Source organism: Zootoca vivipara, chromosome 13, assembly GCF_963506605.1.
Source record: "Zootoca vivipara chromosome 13, rZooViv1.1, whole genome shotgun sequence".
NCBI classification, from domain to species: Eukaryota; Metazoa; Chordata; class Lepidosauria; order Squamata; family Lacertidae; genus Zootoca; species Zootoca vivipara.
In genome coordinates, this window is record NC_083288.1 from 25,273,578 (window position 1) to 25,291,405 (window position 17,828).

A 17,828-nucleotide genomic window follows, 5' to 3' on the forward strand; every position below is an offset into this window, starting at 1 on the left:
GGCCTTCTTGGTAGTGGCGCCCGCCCTGTGGAACACCCTCCCATCAGATATCAAGGAAATAAACAACTATTTGACTTTTAGAAGGCATCTGAAGGCAGCCCTGTTTAGGGAAGTTTTTAATGTTTGATGTTTTATTGCTTTATCATCATCATTATTATTATTAATATTATTATTATTCTGTTGGGAGCCACCCAGAGTGGCTGTGGAAACCCAGCCAGATGGGTGGGGTGGTATAATAATAATAATAATAATAATAATAATAATAATAATAATAATTGTTATTATGATTCCTCTGTTTCCATGAGGTCAGTGTGCAAAAGCAGCTTGTCACATTTGCAAATGGAACAGACATTTTACAAACAAGAGGAAGGATAGCATTTCGTTTCTGCAGTGTGTCACATCCATTGTGGAGTATCTCAACACTGTGAGGTAGGTTAGAACTGGAGTTTGAATTGGGGGCTTGTAGGTCACAGCTCAGGCATCACACTACAATGGCTCTCTGGCACCTCTACTTCCTTCTTTTAAACATCTTGATGTGAAATGGAGTATGTGAATCATCCTTTTTTTGAGAGAGGCAAAGGTAGGAGAGTACAAGTCCATACATGAATGACAAAATCAGGACCAGACCGCCTGCCTTGTTAATGGTTGTGTATATCAGTAACCGTGATGGAACTCTTTTCTGTCCTTTTGGTTCCTCTCCAGGATTACACCAGTCTCTTCCCGTTGGATGATACCCAGCCATCCAAACTGATGCGCCTGCTCAGCTCCAATGAGGAAGACACCAGCATCCTGTCTAGCCCCAGTAAGTGGAATCATGGTGAGAAAGCTTTTCCTGGAATTAATGTGAGTCCAAACAGGCTCCCTGGAAAAGACTGGCCAGTCTTGAATCTATTCTAAACCTGACTAAAGGTCATTCCACTTTCTTTCTCTCTCTCTCCTTTTAATCACTTCAAAACAACAACTTCTCTCCATCTAGGAGGATTCAGATAAGATGGATCTATTTTTTAAAAATTAATATTTTGCCTTAAAAAAAAGTTATTTATTGTGAACTGTGCTTCCTCCAAGATTATAAGTAAATAGGTATGCCCTCCCACCAGAGGTCAAAGAGAACAACAATTACCAGACCTTTAGAAGGCATCTCAAGGCAGCCCTGTTTAGGGAAGCTTTTAATGTTTGATGGATTTCTGTATTTTAATATTTTGTTGGAAGCCGCCCAGAGTGGCTGGGGAAACCTGGCCAGATGGGCGGGGTATAAATAATAAATTATTATTACTATTATTATTATTAGCCACAGGGAATGAATGTGGGGATTACTTTGTTTGCTTCAGGGAAAATTTAGGTGTGCTGTTTGGAATGGGTGGAGGCGACAGAGCTCAATGTAGGTCATGTGCCAATGCAGCTCCTCAGCTATCTAGCAATTCTGGCCCTTATTGGAAGCTTCTACACATAATTTTGATTTGTAATTGTGCCTGGGTATGGGTATGCTACCAGGAGCATGTAAAGGTAAAGTTTCCTACCTTGCTGACTTTTTAAAAGTTAAGGATTGCAGCACACTGTCAGTAGTGGAAGTGTCCAAAATGGTGTCTGGCACAGCGTAGGCATCCAACTCGGATGGAAGAATCTCTTGATATGAAGGAAGAGATGGTGCAGGAACTAAAAACCAAAAACTACTCAATGGAAAGAAGACAAAAGTCCCTACCAGAGAAGAATGGCAGGTTAAGTTGATATGGCAAAAATGACCGGAAGAAATCAGAAATCAGGAGGACCAAAATTTCAATAAAGAATGAGGGAAATGTATAATTTATCTTAAAAAACCATTGTGTAAACAGTTTAAAGCATTAGTAGGATTGGAATAATGTTGAGTTTTGGATATAATGGAGATGTAAAAGATTTGGGTTAATATAAAAGACGCAGCAGGAGGAAATGGTTAACACAAGGACCCACAAAGGGGAGGAGAGAAGTTCAGGAGGTTCTTTGTTTTTATGTTGGTTGCTGGATAATTGACTGTAAAACTTTAAACTGAAAAACTAAATAATTTTTTTTAAAAAAAACCTAAAGATTACTTGGAAAGAACTGAGACATGGGTGGGCCGTGTCCAGGAGGAGCTGTAAAAGCTAGTAAAAGGTGCTTCATGCCACAAATGCCACTTGGGCTTTCTGTGTTCTGGGGGACCAAGAGCTCACAGATGAGAACCAGGAGGTCAAATGATCAGTAACTTTGTCAGTAGGGGACACTGGTGACCTCTTGTTTATGGTTATGGAGAACATCACTGCTCATCTCCTTGGATTCTTGCCTGGTGATTCAGAGATCTTGTTTTTGTATATTTCCATTGCTCTCGAGGCCCGTGATTTCCCTTTATTTCGTTATCCTTTTGTTGTGGTTTTACTTTTGTCGACATAACAATGCAATTGGGGAGTTTTCTCCCCCTAATTCCTCCTGTCAGAGCAGTGAGTTGGCACACCCGTGTTTCCTCTCTGATTTGCATATGAGATTATTTACAGCCAAGCCTCTATCCTTGATCCAACTATGAATCAGAGGGAGTGTTGGAATTTAACTTCCTTTCTTCCAGCATCATTGCATCCGATTTCACTCTCTGCAATTCCATGGAAGAATTGTGGAAATGGATAGAGAAGGTCTGTGAAACCCACCGTCCAAGGCTGGACTGCTTAGCTTTTAAACACTTGGTGGTACAGTTGATTTTGTAGCGTATCTTTGTACATTCCTCAGTTATGCCATGTAGAACAGATCTGGGCACAATTGGCACTAGATTTAACAGTTGACCAATCTCTGTGTTCATTTCCTCTTAAAGAAGAAGAAGTTTCTAGTCCTCTTGGGATATTTGCAGCAGGTGCTCAATCACACCTTGTTCATTTTTCTTTTTTGGTGTTCTAATGTGCAATGTGGTAAGATGAAGTTAAATCTTTACATTTATATAGTGCAGGGCTGGGGAACTGGTTATAACTAGTGGGCCAGATCATTCCCCCCCCCTCTCTACCAACAGCCAGGGCCAAATTTCACAAGTGGGCATGGCCACCTCCTGTCATTCACCTGACATCACACAGTGACATCAAGTGACCCTTATTTGACCACATGGTTTGAATCAATGTGCTGGCAGAGGGACAGCCTTCAAAGTGCCAGTGATTAACTGATTGTCGGATCTTGGGAATCCCCTTGCAAATCGCTCTGGAAGACCTGATGATCTTCCTGGATCTTGACGAACTCTTCACAGGACTCGATGATCAGCTGATTCTTGAATGTTGCAAAGGCCTTGCACAGTGCTTTGCTGGTGCCACCAATCAGCTGATCGCCAATGCTGCAAACGCCCATTTGGCTTGAGCCAGGTCTTTCTGCCTCCCATACCTGACACCATATATTACATCAGGCACAGGACAGGTGCCCAGGGCTTGTCCAAAACGGCCTCATAGAACAAATTGGGAGCAGTGGGCTGGCAAAGCCTAATTATGGCTGCAGCCTGGAGCTTCTCCACCCCTGACAGACTGCTTTCGTATGCCCAAATTCTTTCACGTACATTTCTAGCTTGTAATCCTTCCAATAGTCGTGCATAGTAGGTCAGTGCTGTTATCCCCATAATGCAAATGCGGGGCTATTTCCCAAGAGAAAGTGGCTTGAGGCCTTGTGGAGGTAATGTACGTTGAACACTTGGAAATACTAAATTGTGGTGCTGTTAGTTTAGTGCAGGCACCCCCAAACGCCCGCCCTCCAGGTGTTGGACTACAGAATTGGACTACAATTCCCATCATCCCTGACCACTGGTCCTCTTAGCTAGGGATTATGGGAGTTGTAGGCCAAAACCTGCTGCTGCTTCTTCCATCTTGTCATCCCGAGCCCCTCAGGCAACCATTAGAAAAGGGAAGGAAGGTCCAATTCAAAGGCATTTCCTGTTTGGGACGCAAGTAGTTAACCTTGCATGCCGAGGTACTGGTCAACCAAACTCTGGTATTTTCTCTACTTTCAGCAGACCGCACGATGAGCACTTCACTGTCTGCCTCGCAACTGCACACAGTCAGCATGAGAGATCCTCTCAACAGAGTCCTAGGTAAGCTTCTTCAGTCCTAGCTAAGTGGAGGGGAAAGTTATAGAAGCAGGCCAGGCACCCAGCTGGCCTGGTTGAAATGTAGCTCAGCTTATGTGGGGCTTCGTTTGGTGATCACTAGGGGTTCAGCTGTGAAACCTGCTTTTGAACGTTTCATGGAATGATAGAGGCGGAAGGGGTCTTTGAAGTCATCTAGTCCAACCCCCCTTTTATCAATGCACGATCTGCAGTGTAGAATAAAACGACGACATCCCTGCCAGGTGGTCATCCAGACTTCACTTAAATCAAAGCAGGGGAACCTATCCCCTCCTGAAGCAGTCTGTTCCACTGTCAGGCAGCACTATGTTAAATCTCTCCAGTACCATGAGCTCCCTGCTTGGTGGCCTTGGGCAAGCCACAGCCTGCCGGCGTGCGGTTACTGATGTTGGCATGAACTGAATCTGGGACCTCGTGGCTGCCAAACAAAAACCTGTTGGAGATATAACTGCAACAATAGCACTTTGTGGGGTTCTTGTAAGGATCACAGAGAAAAGATGCACTTGAAATTCTATCTATAGATATAGATGCATGTAAGTATGGTAAATACTACTATGAACATTATTACAATCGTACCTTGGAAGTCGAATGGAATCCGTTCCGGAGGTCCGTTCAACTTCCAAAGCCTTCGGCTTCCAAAGCACAGCTTCTGATTGGCTGCAGGAAGCTCCTACGGCCAATCGGAAGCCCCATCGGATGTTCGGCTTCCAAAGGAGCGTTCAAAAACCGGAACAGTCGCTTCCGGGTTTCAATCGTTTGGGAGCCAAAATGTTTGAGAACTAGGGTATTCAAAAACCAAAGTATGACTGTATTTTTAAAAACTGAAAAGGCCTCAGAATGGGGGTTTAGAGGAAGACAGTGCTTAGTTCCTTCTCCTTCTGCTCCCCAGCCAACCTCTTCCTGCTGATTTCTTCCATCTTGGGAGCCAAGACAGCCGGGACACACACACAGTTTGTTCAGTGGTTCATGGAGGAGTGTGTAGACTGCTTGGAGCAAGGAAGCCGTGGCAGCATCCTCCAGTTCATGCCCTTCACCATGGTGAGCGACTCCCATTTTCCTCTTGAAGATTTCTGTCGTCTCTCTTCGGGCTCTTGGTCCATTGCTGCTCTCTAGCAAAGCTTTTGGCTTATAGGGGGCATAGCTGCCAAGTTATCCCCTTTTTAAAGGGATTTTCCCTTATGCTGAATAGGCTTCCTCGCGAGGGAAAACTTGGCAGCTATGATAGGGGGTTGCAGGGAGACTTCTTCCATGTGACCTGAGTAAAGGCCCATTCCCTGCAGTTTTGCTCACTCAGGAGTCACAATTCAACATGGCCCCTAGGAAGTAAGGAATCATTAAGGGAAGCCACCTCCATCCCTTTGGGTGCCCCTTGAACTTCTGAGCCATGTGGGGGAAAAACTGTCACCTGGATCTTGGTCCTAGTTGGTTCTTTGCACTTCAGAGTTCAGTTTTGGATGAATTTAACAGATACAGAGCCACATAATGTTAGGGGTGTTTGCTTCCAAAGTGGCTAAACAGTGGTGTACAAAACAGGTGGGTTTTGCGTGTTTGGCGACGATGCACTATATGCCAGCAAAAGTGTTACTATGAGCTAGGTTGGGGGGGGTGCCTTCTAAGTACCCAACAGTCATATGACCTGGCCCAGAAAGGCACAAGCAAATCTCCCCTTTGCAGTTCCCCAATGGCATGTAGACCAGTCTTCTCCAACTTGGTCCCCTCCAGATGTTGCTGGACTGCTGCTCCTATCTTCCTTGACCATTGGTGTTGTTGGCTGAGACTGGTGGGAAACATAGTATAGGACATCTGGAGAGCATCAGATGGAGGAAGGCTGGTACAGATGATCCATATGAATCCTAAGAGTTCAAGTCTCTTTGGTCCCTGTTGTTAGGAAAGGCAAACGCTAGAGGGAGTCTGTTGGCAGGAAATGACAGCTCCAGAGACAATGACAGAGGAGTAAGTGACGGTCACCCTAAGATGCAATCCTGTGTACAATTACTTGGTGTAAAGCCCATTGAACATAGTGGGACTTAACTGCTGAGTAAGCTTGCATAGGAATGTACCATTAAACACATGTCTTAGGTTGAGAGAAAATGTACTCAAGGAACATAATTGATCCCTTTCTCTGACTCGTTCATGCACATACCTTCCTCTTTGAAGAAGCACTAGAGATGTGAGTTTTGCAGAAATATGAATGTGGGAATTGTCCCCAGCTTTTGATGGTGTCTGTTATGTGCATGTAAAACTATACAGGTGAAACTCGGAAAATTAGAATATTGTCGAAAAGTGCATATATTTCAGTAATGCAACTTAAAAGGTGAAACCAATATATGAGATAGATGCATGACATGCAAAGCAAGATATGTCAAGCCTTTATTTGTTGTAATTGTAATTATTTGTCGTTAGGCGGGTCAATTATAAATGGAATGTAATTAATGAAATGTAATAGCGATGTTTATTTTTGTTTATTTTTGTATTATTTTAACTATTTGTTTTATTACTGTGGAATTTCCAAAAGAAAGCATTTGTAAAAATTAAAAGAAAAATAAAAAATAATAAGTTGCATTACTGAAATAAATGCACTTTTTGACGATATTCTAATTTTCCGAGTTTCACCTGTGTGTTTAAAGCTTTATTGAGTTTGCACATTACAGAACATTGGGGTTGATGTAGAATGTAATCCTGCAGACTTTTCAAAATCAACCAAATCATGTGTATAGAAAAACAGTTAAGAGGGAGCAATTGTGAAAGGAACAAAATACTACTAATAATAACTGTTGTCATTATTATATTTAAAAGCATCCTTTTAATATTTAAACCGGGGCTCAGGAACCTGCGGTCTTCCACCTCCCATCAGCTCCAGCCAGTGTGCCTAATTGGGGATGATGGGATTTGTAATCCATCAACATCTAGAAGACAACAAGTTCCTGCTCCTGGTTTAGACTCAAGCAGAACTTCTGCTGTACCTGTTATTCTGCTTTACCTGTTATTCCACTTTGAGTATAACAGGTAAGGTTCCAGTATCTCCTCAGCTACTGTTAAACCTATGCTGGGAGTGCCCAGGCCAGAAGGTATAAATTCTCATTATCAACCTCTTCTTAACGGGAAAAAGATTTCATGGGGAAATCTACTCCCCCACCACCCTGGAATTTCCAGCTTCCTCAGCATCCAGAAGACTCTGGGAAAAGAGGGTTGTGTAAAGGCCAATTAAAGACTTTCATGCCTTGAGGGAAAGCAGAAAGGAAGAAGCCCAGGCCAGGGAGTTTAGGTCATCAGCTCCTGAACAAACTCCCAGTGGCCTGAGTTATGCCTGCTGTTCTCTTTTGTAACTATCCTTATCCCCTGTATTTCAAATCTGTTAAGTGCCCAGAATGTCTTGGCAGAAAGACAATAAAAATATATATATTATTGACCTTTTGTAGCTATTTATAGCCTACAATTCCGTGAATCATGCCCAAGTCTGCTAATATTTACAAATGCAGTAAATAAATATAAACACCCCTACACGTGGTATGAGACACAGGCTAGGGCAGTGTATCTGGACTAGTGCCACAAACTCTCTTGAGTTGTTGCTTTGCCATGGAGGGAAATGGGTCGCTTCAAAGAGGAACCTACACTACACCCCAGAGCTCATTCTGCTAGTATCTACATGCCACTGACATGCCCTCCTTGACCTCTTTCCCCTTCTTTACTTCTGGGCAGGTGTCGGAGTTGGTAAAAGCATCCACCATGTCTAGCCCCAGAATTGTGCTGGCCATCACGGATCTCAGCTTGCCTCTGGGACGCAGGGTGGCTGCCAAAGCCATCGCTGCCTTGTGAGCATCCCACGGGCCCTGCTGCAGGTGAAAGGGAGAACCCTAGGACCAAAATCCCACCGATGGGATAATGGAGAACACTCTCTGTTCCAAGGAAGCTGCCACGTGGTGTGTGTTGAATTGTGCACATGCTCTACAGAAGTGGGCATTGCTGTGATGAGAAAATATGCCAGGGCAGACCCCCAAGTCGGTTTCCAAGGCATCTCAAGAGTGTCCTTCTAGTCGGTTTGGAGTTCCCGTGGTTGCCATTCCAGCTTTACCAAGGATCCTTGGCGTTCCAAGTCTTTCAAGCCACACTTCCCCACTTCTCACACCTGTGACATCTTGAATGTGTCCATCGGTTTTTTGCTAATGTTCCCCCCCCTTTCGTTTGTCTTGTTTTATAAACACCTGGGTGTATATATTTTCTCTTTAATGGTCAAATACCTGAACGAAGCTACATTTACAAGGTGTCTCAGAAGTGCCATGTCTCAAGATATTTTAGCAGTATGTTTAAAAAAGTTACAGAAATCATTATGAAAACAGCTATATTCATATATATATATATATATATATATATATATATATATATATATATATATAATGGGTGTGTATATATATATATGTATAGTTTTTATTCTATTTCAACAATATAGCAGTTTAACAATGTATAACATGTATTCTCAATCTAAAAAATACAAAAACAAATAAAAAACGTTTCTGATCAAGACATCATTATAATTACATTTAACAGCTTTCTAATTAGGTCCATTATGTTTCATCATGGAACAAAGCCAGCCTGGTCTGGGGCAACCAATTTGTACAAGAAGTGTTTTATATGATTGGCTAGCACAGAGGTAAATATCTTGTACTATTGATTTATCAAATAGCTTTATTCTATAACACTATTTTCCTCTTCAGGAATATAGAGGCTGAATTTTGCAAACAGGAGAATCTTTACAATCCTACATGCTTCCCCTCCTTGTCTTTGTGCATATAAGTTTAGACAATTTCAATTGCTTTTTTGTATAAATTCTGGGGAGAATCCTTTTTGTCCCCTCTTAATAAATTCATATGGTGAAGCACAGAGCTATGTTTATCCCCTGGTTCCATGATCATACCTTGGAAGCAGAGAGTTTGGGATTGCACACATAACTGAACATTCTGGGAATCTCAGCAAATTTCTAATCATGTTGTTGTTGTTGTTTAGTCGTTTAGTCGTGTCCGACTCTTCGTGACCCCATGGACCAGAGCACGTCAGGCACTCCTGTCTTCCACTGCCTCCCGCAGTTTGGTCAGACTCATGTCCGTAGCTTCGAGAACACTGTCCAACCATCTCATCCTCTGTTGTCCCCTTCTCCTTGTGCCCTCAATCTTTCCCAACATCAGGGTCTTTTCCAGGGAGTCTTCTCTTCTCATGAGGTGGCCAAAGTATTGGAGCCTCAGCTTCAGGATCTGTCCTTCCAGTGAGCACTCAGGGCTGATTTCCTTCAGAATGGATAGGTTTGATCTTCTTGCAGTCCATGGGACTCTCAAGAGTCTCCTCCAGCACCATAATTCAAAAGCATCAATTCTTCCGCGATCAGCCTTCTTTATGGTCCAGCTCTCACTTCCATACATCACTACTGGGAAAACCATAGCTTTAACTATACAGACCTTTGTTGGCAAGGTGATGTCTCTGCTTTTTAAGATGCTGTCTAGGTTTGTCATTGCTTTTCTCCCAAGAAGCAGGCGTCTTTTAATTTCGTGACTGCTGTCACCATCTGCAGTGATCAACGAGCCCAAGAAAGTAAAATCTCTCACTACCTAATCATAATGAATGCAAAAATAGGCTTTGAAAAGGAGACTATTTTTGGTGGGAATCCCAGGAGCTCAGATAGGATAGTGTTGGACTATTAAGCAGGGGTTTTAAGACCCCCAACCTCATTTTATTTAGCCCTCACCACGTTAAAATTAAAAGGGAGTCTTGCGTTAGCTTTATTATGGCATAAGCTTTCATGAACTGGAGCCTACCATCAAAAAAATATTATACCATATTAAATTTGTGAGTCTTTAAATGCCACTAGACTTTGATTATTCTGCTACAGCAGCCTAACCTGGTTACCCTTATGGAAATATGTTTTGCCTTTACATTCCTGATCTAGGATTGCTGTAGATGAGGAAGTGCCACTAAACACCTATGGTTTCCTGGAAATTCCAGAATTTGTGAATGTGATCGCTCATCGTAAACCATTTTTCTTATTTTATTGCACACATGAGTAATAGGCACTTCATCCTGCATTCCTTCTGATCCTTGTGGCAAGGTCAAGGGGTGGTAGTTTTTTAAAAAATTACCTTTGGGATTGTTTCCTTGCAATATACCATGGAAGACTTGGTGAGGATCATTAAGGAGATAGCTGTAAAGATTATTGCCACCACCAGTTGAATTCTTTGTGACATGGCTTGAACCTGCCGCCCAATGTGTAGCGTATGAGTTCTAGCAAGTTGGACGTGGGATGTCAGAGAGCTGGGTGGCTTACAAATTGGGGAAGAAGAGTCTGACCAACAGACTCCGCCAGAGGCTTTGTGTCATGCACTTATATGCCACACAGCTGGGACAGTTTGCTCATGAAAGTGGTGGGGTTGCTGATCTAGAACCCAACCATTTTCATGCTGGGTTTTCAAAGCCGAAAACAGTTAAGCCTTTGTGACGACGTTGACCCCACCCTACACATTGTAGGGTGGCATCATCCTGGCAAAACTGCAGCTATGTCAGATAGACTCCCACCTAGCCTCAAGCAACTTGTGGGTGGAGGGGAAAGTTGTCCAGAATCCATTCATGAAGATGAATGGGCTTTGCTCATTTGGTGGGGGTGGAATTCAATTGTCCCAGTTCTGTAAGGAAGTGGTTTTCCCTCCAGATCAAAACTGGTTAATTAAGTGCGTACAGAAGAAATATGGGCAGGAAATTCAAGCGAGTGAATGAAGCTGTAGTTGCTTGGTGAAGCTGCATGAAAACCCCTGCCCACTGAATGGTTCAACCTGAGGGATGGGGTGATAATTCCTTCCCCACCACAAGTACCATTCCTGTCCTGAGCCAATATTTGTTTGCTAAAAGCAATGTCAGTGCAGAAGGGCCGAAAAGAGCATCTTGTGAAACTTATTCCGACACTTCCAGCTAACATCCAATGCATCAGACGCCATCTGCTTCGCCTGCAGAAAGATGTTGCAGGGGGCTTAATATTTAGTTGTGTTCTCTACAGCCATGTCAGGCACTGCAACCTGCCAAAGCTTGACCTCGCCCCCAAAGGCATACTCCTCCATTGTCTCCTGAAACGGACCGATGAAAGCTACATATTACCTATCTATATGAATGCATCCATATATCCTGGTGACTAAAGTGATACAATCCATTCTGCCACCTCATTCCTTCCTCATTGTGCTGCATGTGTAGACCAAGCCTGAGCTGGATGCACATCTAAAACTTGTGCGTGTTCCCACAGCTAAGATGCCAAATCATCATACTGGACATAACCCACAGGCATGGAAAGAAGAGTCACACTTGCATTCTCTTTTCCCCACCCCACCCTCTGTCCTTCTGTGTGAGATCCAAATATTATTGGGGCTGAGTTTAATGATATGTTTAGTGGTTCAGAAGTCCCTGATCCCTTATAGGGAGGGGGACTAGGGAAATTCCCAGGATCTTCAGTAAGCCCTTCCTGATCTCCCATTGGATCCAGTAATATCTGAGTGTAATTTACAGGTATTCACAAAGCCGCTTCATTCAGGATATCCTGGGTGTCATAGCAGCTCTTTCACATTTGCGTCAAGCGTTTCCCAATATGAATCATGAAACCCCAGAGAGTCCAAGGCATTCTAGACATGAGCAGGACCTAAGCATGAGGTAAGGAAACCTCACCACCTGCAAGCCATGCTTGCGGGAATTGCCTGTGATGTACAAAGAAGACGGCAAAGGAAAAACTGGGAACGAGCAGGGTTTTCAATCAGATTCTAGACTCTTTGTTTGGCTGGCGCATGGCAACATCCCCATGTCTCAATCACACACAGGCGCACAGCCAGCGCACAGCTAGCCTGAAAGAGATTGCCAACCAATCTCTGCAAACTGGACTCTGCTGATATGTAGTCCATACAAATTTTAATGGGAATTGTGATCTGAACTTGGTAGGATGGTCAGCCTTTTGCCTGGTTGGCTTGGTGAAACATGTAAAAGGGACCCAAGTGGATTCTGTTCTTGGAGCCTGGGTTGTGTTTCCTTCCTGTTTGGCTGGATGAGGAAGCAACAATTGACCCCAGATCATTGTCCAGACCACTGTTGGTTGCCAGGACTTGCACTGGAGCAAGTACGCATGAAATTAATCTCAGGGTGACTCAAAGTAAAGTGGTTACACTCTGTATTGGAGAGTGCTTATGTCTGTTTTTTTCCTTCTTGTTTCCTGTGAACAAGATATAAATAGCAGCATGAGTGGTTGTCCAATTCTTATGTAACCCCCTAGAGTTGGAGTGACTTCTGAAAAACGAAAGAGTGGGCCATAAATCCCACAGCCCAAGGAGGGGGTGATCAAGGTCTATTGCCTGTGACAGCAGTTGATTGACGTTGGTATAGCAAAGGACTACAGAGGCCAAAGTTGTAAATCTAGGAGTTGAAATATGATGGAGGCCTTTGGCATGCGGAAAGTACGTCTGCAGAGCCTAGGCTCTAGCATGACAGGGTGTGATAAGAATGTGAAAAGAACATAGCCCAAATGAAGCAAACTACCAGCCCCTCTCCCGCCCCAGCTTCATGTTAGAGACTGCAGTGGCCCAACAGTAGAAGTGAGTAGCCTGTGGGCCATATCTGCATGCGCCCCCAGCAAATTAGCAAATTTGAAAACCCAAACAGCTGCCAAAATAGCTACATCTCAAAACGGGCATGTTTATTGTTTTGTAATCAGAACAGTGTATGCTTTCAGATTACGGAAGTAGCACCTGATACTATGTTATATTGAGTAACGATATATGACAGGCATCCCCAAACTTCGGCCCTCCAGATGTTTTGGACTGCAATTCCCATCATCTCTGACCACTGGTCCTGATAGCTAGGGATCATGGGAGTTGTAGGCCAAAACATCTGGAGGGCCGCAGTTTGGGGATGCCTGCTATATGAGTTCTGTTTTTCTATAGTGTATTACATGTTTTTTTTTATTGAAGATTGTTGTTGTTGTTGTTTAGTCGTTTAGTTGTGTCCGACTCTTCGTGACCCCATGGACCATAGCACGCCAGGCACTCCTGTCTTCCACTGCCTCCCGCAGTTTGGTCAAACTCATGTTTGTAGATGATTATTGAAGATACAGGGGCAAAATTATATGAAAGTCCAGCAGCTGTTTTATTTCCCTTGCATTTGGACACACTCTAAACCAGCAGAAGGTAAAACTAGAGATGACTGACGCACACAAACCGAGGAAAAACAAGTGACAATTGCAAGCAAAAACTCTTGAACTGTCTTGTCTCATTCAGAATCCAAACATTTTAAAATTTTACCATCTTACAGCTGTCATTGTGCAGACTCTCTGTGCAAGATTTCATGAAGTTGGGACAAATAGTCAACACAAATAGAAATGGATAACTAAGGAGTATTCCAAGCCTGTGTGAAACTTACACATTTTCCAAAACTGCTTTTTCTATCCAAAAACTCATGGCCAGAGTCACAAGCTTGTCCTGTTGACCCAAACTGAAAGCAATGTTGGTTTGTGGGACAACCGAGCTCTCCTGTTGAGAAGTTCAGTCCCTTTTGTTGGTAGCTGCAGACACTTCTCAACATTTTGCAACTCAAGACTTCCCTTGGCCCAGCCTGTTGAAGCTAAGTCATGCAGATGTGCTTGTCAAAACTGAGGTTAGGAAAATGTGACTTCTGCAGGGATCTGTCTGAACGTGTGGAAAGCAGAAGGAAATCCTTTCGCTTTCTAAGAACTTGGCCTAGCAGAATACGTCATCAATTCAGAATTTGGCAACAATGAGGAATGACTTCAAAGAATCCCACAGATATCTGAGGGACCTCAAAGTAGGGTAGGGTGTCATACTCATTTTGGTGCCCAAATTTCAAGCAGGAAGCCAAGAATGAGGGAGAGTGAACAACTTCATGGTACCCAACTTTTCAACTTCCGCTAACCCACTAGAGTGGTTGTATGTGGAATCATATCTGTGAAATCCAGCTTTCCTTGCCTCCCCAACCAAAGTGATGTTCCTTCCTTCATTAAAGGTAAAGGGACCCCTGACCATTAGGTCCAGCCGTGACCAACTCTGGGGTTGCGTGCTCATCTCGCATTATTGGCCGAGGGAGCCGGCGTATAGCTTCCAGGTCATGTGGCCAGCATGACAAAGAAGCTTCTGGCAAACCAGAGCGGCACACGGAAACACCGTTTACCTTCCCGCTGTAGCGGTTCCTATTAATCTACTTGTATTTTGACGTGCTTTCGAACTGCTAGGTTGGCAGGAGCTGGGACCAAGCAACGGGAGCTCACCCCGTCACAGGGATTCGAACCGCCGACCTTCTGATCAGCAAGCCCTAGGCTCAGTGGTTTAACCCACAGCGCCACCTGGGTTCATAGCAGTCAATTATTTTAAACATTCCACTGGCCCCTTCAAGGAATGTGTGACCAACCACAAAACTCAGAAAGTACCACTGTCAGGGTGAAAAGATTGCTAGCAGCTTGAAATAATACTGTAATGCCAGACCCAACACAGTTGGAACACATCCCCCTTTTGGGCTATTTTTTTGGTGGTTCAAAATCAGTTGAAGGGAGTGAAGTAGTACATGTTAACATTTAAAGGCACCCGCTGTAAGTTGCTTAACTGCACAGCTGTCTGGATTACATACTTGGGATATTCAACATAATGCTAAATCCTGATGTTTGGAAACAAGTGTCCCCATCTCCCCTTTCTGCTTTGCATTTTAAAGGTTTTTCCTTGTTTGCTTTCCCACTCTCTATGTCCCGTTCTCCCCCCCCCCCCCCGCTTTCTTTCTGTTTTTCCAGTATTTGGTCTTAACCTTCCAACACTAAGCTCTTAACCTTTCGTTTTCTGCACCTCTCTGGTCCTGCAACCTAGGCAAGCAGGAAGTGCTACTGAATAATGTAGCAATTTCGGAAAACTTTCTGGTCTAGGGCTGATATGTCATGGCAAGCTGCCCAGGAAGTGGAAAAAGTAGGTATGAACCAACAAGCTTCAACAGAGATCTGACCCTGCGACCAAGTTTGGGTAATCCTGGTGCAAAAGTTTATTTGCCTCAGGAACCATACGCGAATGTGTTGCACTTCTGAAAGGCTCAGGCCATTTCCACACCATACAATTAAAGTGCTATGATACCACTTTAAGCAGCCGTGGATTCCCCACAAAGAATTACGGGGGCTGCAGTTTGTTAAGGGTGCTAAGAATTGTTAGGAGGCCCCTATTCATCCCACAGAGCTACAGTTCTAGGGCTGGTCTGCCAATCAATCCTTCCTTACAGGAAACTCTGACAGTTGTAGGTCTGTGAATGGAATATAGACCTCCTCACAATTCTCAGTATCTCAGCTGCTGCCCCTTCTCCCACCCTTGGCCACCAGCTTGGCCGCACCCAGATCTGGGCAGGGGGCTTGCCTGCTGCCACTGCTGATTTGCCTCAGTTGGCAAAATATATTGGGTCAGCCCTGGTTTCCCAGGATTCTGGGAGTGGGAGGGATGTGTTTTTAAAGGTATGGTGTCTATGTGACGAGATCTGTGGTCAGAGTCAGAAACTGGGATTGTAAGCCTGCAGACAAAGCAGTGGGAGAGCTGAGTCATGGGTCCTCCTCCCTTCAAATCAAGTCAATAAGATTTTAAGATGACTATACTGGAAACCTGGAGAAGTTTGTGGGTGGAACCGCCCCCTCTTTCGCTGTTATTGGGGGTGTAGCTACATGTGATGCTAAATGTGTTGCTGGAAATCTATTTCAGGTGTGTGACAAATTCAGATTTAAGTCTGGACGCATTCTAGACCAGCCCCATCACCTCAAGGAGCAAGATGGCCCTGGCAGAGATCCAGCTGGTAACTCAGCACCCAGGAGAAGTGTTTGCCTTCAGAGAAGGTTCAGCTAGTCTGGAACATGAGAACGACTTGAAGTCTACAGTACACTCTGACCTGTGAATCTTTGCTGACGAAGAATTGTCGAAACAGGGCCTTGTCCTGATTTTTTACTGGAATTTATTTTTATTTGCCTTCTATACTGGGATTGATTCCTATCTGAACTCTTCATCACACAAATAAAACCTTGTGAAGATATATTTGAAATCCATTTTTCGCCTGGCCCGAGTTCTTGCAATTTACTGTTTAGTTCTGGACTTTACCAAGAACTCCATTTTCTACTACAGTGCCTTGCCCTGCATCTCTTTAGCCAGAAGTAGCCAATATGGTACCCTCAAAAAGTTGCTGGACTCCCAGTTCCCATCAGCCCCAGCCAGCATGGCCAATGGTCAGGGATGAGTCCCTGCCCTAAGCTTTCTTACTGTGTTCAGGTGTGGTAAAGCTGCAGTCAGCCACTTTAGGTTGTGTCTGTGTCATTTCGTCCTTCAGGCAGCAAAATGTTTTGGACCAGCCGTGCTTCTTAGCCTAGTGATTCTTCCATCACACTTCGTGTTAGCCATCAAATGCAGGTCAAGTGTACGGAGAAATTTTTTGGCAATTCTATATTAAATGGTTTTAATTCTGAATTTTATATTATTGTTACCTGCCTTGGAACCTGCTTGTGAAGGGTGGGTAAAAAATTTAGTAGCAGCAGTAGTAGTAGTAATAATAATAATAATAATAATAATAATCCTTGGCCCTGCAGCCATCTTCTCTTCAGCCATACCTTTTTAATAGTGCCCCTTCATATATTTGGCATGTTCCAAACACAACTTGAAGAACCAAAATAAAGCTGTGTACATACCATATGTTTAAAGTAGCCTACATCCCCACCCACCCTCACAAAGAACCCTGGAAACTGTAGCTCTCTCTAAGCGTGCTGGGAATTGTGAGGAACAAACTACAGTTCCCACAATTCTTTTGAGGCAGTGCTCTTTAAATTTACCCAGGCATTTGGTAACTGAAGAATTTGGTTTCCTGGCAATCCCGGGATCGCCAGAAGGAATAGCGGCCGCTGTTTTTAATGCTTTTAAATGTAATTGTTTTAGAATGTTTTCGCTTTGGATCAGTTGGCGGCCCTGGGCTCCTTTGAGAGGGAAGGAGGAAAATATAAAGCCAATAAAAAAATGGATTTATGGCATGTACACAGCCTAAATTGTATTTACTACAGTACTACAAACTACAGACAAAAAAGGGATATGGCTTGTTATGTGCCACCATACATTTAAAACTTTTAACAGTCATAACTTTCCCCCAAGGATCCTGGGACCTGTAGTTTACGCCTCACGGAACTACAACCCCCAGCACCCTTAATCTACAGTTCCCAGGATACATCTCTGGGAGCCATGACTGCTATAGTGGTTTAAATGTGCTTTAAACGTATGGTGGCAATCCCTCTGCAGGTTATTTTGCCTCCTCTGAAGGGACTTTTATGGCAGGGTCGAGACGCCTCAAGCCTCAGGGCCCAATGTAGCGCTCTGGGCCTCCCTGTTTATTTTTCATATTAATTATGTAGAAATTTATAGACTGCTTCCCAGCATTAAGCCATATAAGGACAGAATAAAACACAGAAGCACCAGCTCACAGGAATTAAGCCAGTTCAGCAAAGCCTGAGAACAGCCTCAGAGCTCTTAAGTGGCGCTCAGAGGCCTCCTCACGCCACAGCCACTCATGGGATCATTCCTACACATCCCTGAGGCGCTTTTGCCTAGCCAGAAAGTGTTTTAACTGTGACAATGCCTCTAGGTTTCCTGTATAGTGAGATATGTGTAGGGTGTGCATAGAAACTTTCTGCTTTTGTGTAACTGGAATGTTGCCTTTGGTACAAAGG

The 17,828-nt window shown here is 43.8% G+C and overlaps 1 protein-coding gene across 10 annotated transcripts in view; it reads left to right on the plus strand.

Moving 5' to 3' along the window:
* The window catches only part of MED24 (mediator complex subunit 24), a 54,228-nt gene extending 45,792 nt beyond the window's left edge, over positions 1–8,436 (plus strand). For 5 of the 10 annotated variants that reach the window (XM_035135212.2, XM_035135214.2, XM_035135213.2 and 2 more), the window contains 4 exons: positions 703–817; positions 3,977–4,057; positions 4,980–5,128; positions 7,790–8,436. In XM_035135212.2, the coding sequence (XP_034991103.1) occupies positions 703–817; positions 3,977–4,057; positions 4,980–5,128; positions 7,790–7,906 (462 nt within the window). In that variant the 3' untranslated portion in view covers positions 7,907–8,436. The remainder of the gene's footprint in view (positions 1–702; positions 818–3,976; positions 4,058–4,979; positions 5,129–7,789) is intronic. The other 5 variants (XM_035135215.2, XM_035135218.2, XM_035135209.2 and 2 more) reach the window with 2 other exon arrangements.
* The last annotated feature ends 9,392 nt before the right edge of the window (positions 8,437–17,828 follow it).